Here is a 7226-nt window from a genome sequence, read left to right on the forward strand (position 1 = left end):
ACAGAAAACCCTAAAGACTCACTCAAAAAAACTGCTAGAGTTAATAAATGAATTCGGCAAAGTAACAGGATACAAAATTAACATCCAGAAATCGATGGCATTTTTATACACCAATAACAAACTCTCAGAAAGAGAAACTGAAAAAACAATCCCATTTACCAATGCAATGAAAAAAATAAGATTCCTGGGAATAAACTTCACCAAGGAGGTAAAAGACCTGTACTCAGAAAACTACAGGACATTGAAAAAGGAAATAGAGGAAGATACAAACAAGTGGAAGCATACTCAGTGTTCATGGATTGGAAGAATTAACATCTTTAACATGTCCATACTACCAAAAGCAATCTACAGATTCAATGTAATCCCTATTAAGATACCAATGGCATATTTCACAGATCTAGAACAAATATTCCAAAAATTTATATAGAACCAGAAAAGATCCCGAATACCCACAGCCATCTGGAGAAAGAAGAATGAGGTTGGAAGGATCACAATACTGCATATTGAACTACACTACAAAGTCTCGTAATCAAAGCAGCCTGGTACTGGCACAAGAACAGGCATGTAGACCAATGGAACAGAACAGAGACCCCAGAAATGGACCTATACCAATATGATCAATTAATATTTGACAAAGGAGCTAAGAGCATACAATGGTGAAAAGACAGTCTCTTCAATAAATGGTGTTGGGAAAATTGGACAGGTACATGCAAAAAAATGAAACTAGACCACCAATTTACACCATACACAAGAATAAACTCAAAATAGAGAAAAGTCATAAATGTAAGTCACGAAACCTTAAAAATCCTAGAAGAAAACACAGGCAGTAAGATCTCAGACATCTCATGTAGCAGTATTTTTATTGATACATCTCCTAGGGTAAGGGAAACAAATGAAAAAAATAAACAAATGGGACTATATCAAACTAAAAACCTTCTGCACAGCAAAAGAAACCATCAGCAAAATGAAAAGAGAACCTACTGTATGGGAGAACATATTCACCAATGATATATCTAATAAGAGGTTAATTTCCAAAAATAACAAAGAACACATACAACTCAACACCAGGTAGACAATCCAATTTAAAAATGGGCAAAGGAATTGAATAGACATGTCTCCAAAGAGGACATACAGATGGCAAATAGGCATATGAAAAACATCACTAATCATCAGAGAGATGCAAATTAAAACTACAATGAGGTATCATCTCACAACTGCCAGAATGGCTCCCATCAATAAATCAACAAACAACAAGTGCTGGTGAGGATGTGGAGAAACAGGAAGGCTAGTCCACTGCTGGTGGGAATGCAGACTGGTCCAGCCACAGTGGAAAACAGTATGAAGGTTACTCAGACAATTAAAAATGGAACTGCTGTTTGACCCAGTGATCCCACTTCTGGGAATATATCCTAAGAATCTCAAAACACCCATCAGAAAGAACATATGCATCCCTATGTTCATAGCAGCGTTATTTACAATAGCTAAGATCTGGAAACAGCCCAAGTGCCCATCAGTAGATGAGTGGATAAAAAAGCTGTGGGGCATTTACACAGTGGAATACTATGTGTCTGTAAAAAAGAATGAGCTATTACCCTTTTTGACAACATGGATGGACTTGGAGATTATTATCCCAAGCAAAATAAGCCAGTTAGAAAAAGACAAATATCGCATGATCTCACTTATATGTGAAATATAAAAAACAAAACAAACTGACCAATAAAATAGGTCCAGAGGCATAGATGCATGGAACAGAATAGCAGATTTCATTGGGGAGAGGGATGGAGGGGACAGGCAGAGATTAGCCAAAGATCATATATACATATATGCAAAATCCATGGACATAGACAATAGTGTGTCTATGGAAGGCCTCTGGGTAGGGTGGGGGGTGGGTGGAGGGATGGGAAAACGGGGGACATCGGTAATACAACAATAAAAGAAAATAAAAGGAGAAGAATAACAATATGGAATCAGTAACATTTACCTTATTTTCTCTAAGGAGCAACTTACCCGTAATCACAATAAAAATGAGCTTCTTTACCAAATTCAAAGCCAATTTGTGGGTCATACACTGCACCATTTTGTACATTTACAGTTGGACATGCTTTTTCTAAAAGGAAATTTTCAAATTCATTTTTTAATACAAATTTCAAAACAGATTTAAATAAAAATCAAAATTCTACACTGCTCTTTTCAATGCATGCAATATTATTTTCTTGAGTTAACTATTATAAGGGAAAACATAAAATTCACATTTACCCAGGCAACCAACTGCCTACAAAAAAATTCCCAGGAGGTTTGTTGAAGCCTAAAAATCTGTGCCACTATCTAAAACCTAGTTTCACATGAGAAAATCATCATTGCCATAGCGGAAAATGAACCCAAAACTGTGTTTAAAAAAAACGCACCAACAAAATGCCAGAGCAAGCACTCACATACAAAAAGAAAGGTTTTGTTTACTTACTGTGACATGCTTTATTAACAGGGAGCCATGTGCTATTTTGCTGACAAAAGGAATCGAGGGCATGATGGAAGGCATAATAGTATCCTGGTTTACACTCAAAAGATATTTTCTCCCCAGGAAAATATGAAGCTTTAGGGGTACCCTTTAACTTCATAGATTGGTACACTGGTGGTGCACGACAACGCCCTAAAAATTAAAAAATTAGAACATAAAAATAAAATATGTAATCACTTAGACTAGCCAGGGACTGAGGCCTGGCAGCAGGTAGGTGGTATAGAATAGATGGAAAGGTCCTTGGCAGATTTTAAATAACTGTTCCCTGCTCTTACCCAAGTGGCTGTAGTAATGGGCGATGGGTAGCACTTGCTTTAAATAACATTCTATTAGCTTTTGGTTTGTTGGGAAATGAGCTGAATTTTTATTCAACGGTAAATTGAAGAGACAAATATCAATGTTTTAGGTCTTAGAGATATATATATAGGTCTGCATCATTCCCCACTTCTTTCTAAATTCATTTCAAAACTCAATTCTCTTCTAAGAAGTCCTTTTTGTCCCTAGTGTCATTTTTATTTCGGTAATTCGTGTTTACGTGTATAATTGAAAATCTAAAAAATGTGTTAAAGCTAGTATGTAAAATAAGGTGACAGGGACACATCAAGTCAAGTCCTAAAGGGCGAAAAGAACGCAGAGGCCTCTCCTCTAAGGCTGAAGGCACGAGGAGAAAGGAGACAGGTCTATCGTGATCCCTGAGGAACCTCTCCTCTCTCACACCCTGGCTTGGTCTCACTTCAGATGGTGAGGCCAGTCCAGAGAGCTCTAAACCAGGAAAATTTTTCTTCTTTCTTATCATATTCTAAATTCTACCGACCCATCAAGAGAATCCCCCGGCCGTCGGCTCCCCCCACCGGCCGGCTCCCCAACCCCTTCCAGGTCGCCTCGGGAACGCGCACCCTCTCCAGGCTCCTACCGAAGGATGTGGGTAACCGCAGCGCTAGTGTCACCAAAATGATCCCCACGAAGCACCGAGGAAAGGGACTCTCGAGGCGGCGCGGAGGTGCCCTGCGCGGCTCGCAAGGCGCCGTCATTCCGCCGGAGCGCAGCGGGAAACCCGGGGGACAGGGGCACCTACCTTCCCGCGGGCGGGTTCCAGACGCAACAATCGCCGGACCTCAGCGTTGAGCAACGGCGGTGGGCGTGCCGGGCGCCCTGGGGCTGGGCGGGGCCGCCCCGGGAGAAAGGCGGGGCCGGGGGTGGGGGGGGGACGGGACAGTCGGCTCCCCAGGGACTGTGGCCTGGCCCTCGCTAGGGTCTCACCCACCCGCGTCTCCTGGCAGCCCTGGAAAGGAACCCAGCTGGCGGAAGCCTGGAAGCGAGAGTAAAGCACCGACCTGAAAATAGAAACCCAGAGCCTAGACAGTGGTCGCCTGGGGACCGGCACCCCCGGGGCTCCCCTTTTGTCCTGGGGCCTCCAGACTGTCCGTAGTGCCAGGGCCCTTGCTCAACATCTGGCACTAATCAGGCCTCCTTAGGGACAATACCTGGGATGTCTGTTGCTGAATGTCTGCTACTGAATCCCATCAAGGCTGCTCGATCTCAACGTCTCCCAGACGACGCTTTCACTCCTGTGGAATTGAAAGCACGCACTGAACTAGCAAGAAAACGGGCCGGCCCACGGAGAGAGCAGGCGGACTGCTGTGCGGGCGTGTGCGGGCTGAGCAAAAAGGGGAGGGGACGGTGTGCTGAGGGCAGGGTGCAGGGGGAGGGGGGGGGAGGGCATAGAAGGGATAGGGGATGTAAAAAATAAGTGGCAATGTGCTTATTTACTGCTCTGTTCACTGGAATAAAATCTAGACAGGGATATGTCTGTGCTTTTATTGCTACTAATACGCCTCAAGCTAAAACATCACTAGGCACACAGAAAGACATAATTATTGCATGAGTGAAATGATTGAGGTAGCTATGGTTAATTTTTTTTTTTTTCCAGAAAATTTCGTGGGAGATAGTTTAAAAGAGAAATAGTTTGTGGAGGATTTGTTTTCAGATGGAGGTATGGTGGCTATCTGGGGTAAACTCTTACACAGAGCTTGCAGTGTGCACTGATAGGCAGACCTAGTTCAGGCTGAGCCAGCACTCACTCACACTTCATGGCAAGAAGAGTTAACATCTGGTCTAATAAATTGATCCTGGGGTTTTCTATAGAGATGTGTTCCTATAAGTTCACATTCTGCCACTGAAAACAGAAACTAGGATGAGAAATGTGCTCAAGGCAATCTAGAAACCACAAAGCATCTGCATGCAAGGCCTGGCACCTTTGCATTTGGGGATAGTGGGTGTCCATACCCCCTTAGAGGTACAATGTATGGATTCTTCACCCACCAACACACAGCCAGGGTCACAGCTGTATTTTATGGATGTCCCAGGATCAAAGCGGATCCTGTGTCTCTTCCTTTTGCAGGTTGGGGAATTTAGGAGAGGAGCAGGAAGAAACAGCCGAAGAAACTGGCATTAACGCTAAAACTCCCCTCTGGTGGCAGCTGTATGGTACAGCGGTATTTTGCAGCCCAGCTGGGGGTTCTCAGCCTTGTCTTTTCTGCACTTAGGCTGCTGCAGATTTTGCTCAGTTCCCACTCGGTGTTCTACCTCCTCTCATCTCTTCCTTTCTTAAGGGATCACCTTGTATGCTTTCAATGGGAGATTCTAATACATCCATGGGGTGGGGCTTTGCTGACTTCCCTTTTTAGTTTCAGTATTAGTTTGAGGTGACTCTATACTGCCTTCCACAGTGGCTTCACCAGTCTGTATTCAACTTAAGATACAAATAAGTGGAACCACATACTGTATCCACGGATCAGAAGGATTAACATCCCAATTAGTATTGTGACAAGATGAAGAAAATAGGTGTTTGCCCTGGAAAAGGTGCAATTGCAGACTGAGACCTTATGAGAACTGAAAGACAGGGTGTGAGTAACTTCATCTCTCTGAGCTTGACCAAAGGCCAATGGTCAGCAATGAGAGGCCAGAGAAAACCTCCTAAAACAGGGCAGATGAAATTAAGTAAAGCAGCTCTCACAGACACAGACAAGACTAAGTAAGCCCTTACAAGGTTCTGAAATGATAATGTGAGGCAAAGGAATGCCAATCTGGGGAATCTCCAGGGTCCAGTTTGAGGATGGACAGGTAGGCTTTAAGGATGCCCTCATGATCTCTGCCTCCAGTAGGCATGCCTTTGGGTAATTCCCCTTTCTTGAGGGAGGGCAGGACCTGTAACTTGCTTCTAACCAATGGAATGAAACACTGGTAATGGAATGTCTGTGACTGCATTTACACAATCACCTAAGAGTGCAGCACACATCCAGCTTAGTCTCCCAGTGCTGGTTTTGAAAAAGCAACTTGCCATGAATCCTACGCCCACAAGGAAATAAATTCTGCTACAAACCCAAGAGGCCTTGGAAGGAGACCTTTTCCCAGTCAAGGCTCTGACAAGAACCCAGCTTTGGCTGACACCTTTTTTGCAGCCTTGTGAGACCATGGGTAGAATACCCAGCTGAGCCCAGACTTCTGACTCACAGAAAGCGTCAGATAATCACCATGTGTTGTTTTAAGCAGCTACATTTGTGGTAATCTGTCATGCAGCAATGGAAAACTAGTGTACTGGCCTATGCCCATATCCTCCCTATAGACTTTTCCTCTTCTAGACAATTTCATTTCCAAATACTCAACATTTAGACTCTTTCCTCTAGTTGTGGACAGCTGAGTTTAAAAACACTTATCCAAACTTTATTACTCTTTGGGTAAAAATTAACCTATGTTCTTTTCCCCGTTTTAAACATTAATATTTCAAAAGTAAAAGAAATGACAATAAATTAGCAGGGGCCAGCTTTTATGTACACAGTTGTCCTCAACCAAGTGCAGCAAGGACACCTTCTGTTTGGCATACAGGCCTCTCTTCAGTTAGACTGAGCTCTTTGTAGTTAGTGTCCTCTCCAAACCTTACATGTACTGGACATTCAATAATTGTTGAACTGAAACTGTAATTTCTTTTAAGTTTATTAATTAAGGATATCTGTTCTGGCTTCACTTCAGCTTGATGCCCCAAAACATGAAGACCTATGAAAGGATGGATACTGGGACCACAAACAATGAATATGCCAATGTTATTGTTGCCAGAGCCAAATTTTACAAGAAAGGAAAGAAAACAAAGGGTAGCTAGATTCAGAGTTTCTTCACCATCATCAAGAGAATTTCCCAGTACTCCACCTCTCCGAAGAGTCTAATATCTCCCCACCCTCCAGGTATCTGACATAGAAAAAAGGAAATGGAACAATTATCTCTAAAATATTTTTTTCTTCTTTTAAAAAGCAACCTCTACTGTTGGTAGAGGTGTCTTAGGAATTCAAAGAACACCAGTAAACTTTAGGCCAAATTAGATTTAGAAATAGAAAATAGTTTTTGGTACTATATTTAAGTATAAAATAAAGCCAAGTCCACATATGGGTTTATAGACTAAAGCACAAAGCAGCAGATCTAGCTGTACCCAAGGTTTAATGAGTGGCTGAAACACTGGTCTCTGGCAGAACAGACCACGAGCACCTGAAGGGCGGCTCTGGATTTCGTCAGCACATAACACAATGCTCACTCAAAGGGCCATTCAAAGAATTTGTTGAATTCAGTTAATCAGGAAAACAAAAAAAAAATTTTTAAGGTGACATCTGAATCTGGATGTTCAAACAATGCCACTCTCACCCATGTTGCAGTGAAACTATGG

The 7226-nt window shown here is 42.6% G+C and overlaps 1 protein-coding gene across 2 annotated transcripts in view; it reads right to left on the bottom strand.

The window, feature by feature from the left end:
• The window catches only part of LOC308548870 (membrane cofactor protein-like), a 28788-nt gene extending 24701 nt beyond the window's left edge, over nucleotides 1-4087 (bottom strand). Inside the window, exons 1-3 of one of the 2 annotated variants that reach the window (XM_081121011.1) lie at nucleotides 4000-4087; nucleotides 2462-2647; nucleotides 2008-2107 (exon numbers count right to left, since the gene is read on the bottom strand). In XM_081121011.1, the coding sequence (XP_080977137.1) occupies nucleotides 2008-2086 (79 nt within the window). In that variant the 5' untranslated portion in view covers nucleotides 2087-2107; nucleotides 2462-2647; nucleotides 4000-4087. Of the gene's footprint in view, nucleotides 1-2007; nucleotides 2108-2461; nucleotides 2648-3590; nucleotides 3636-3999 lie in introns of those variants that run through there. The other variant, XM_081121010.1, reaches the window with a different exon arrangement.
• Nucleotides 4088-7226: the final 3139 nt, after the last annotated feature.

This window comes from Miniopterus schreibersii (assembly GCF_964146895.1).
Source record: "Miniopterus schreibersii genome assembly, chromosome: 19".
NCBI lineage: Eukaryota > Metazoa > Chordata > Mammalia > Chiroptera > Miniopteridae > Miniopterus > Miniopterus schreibersii.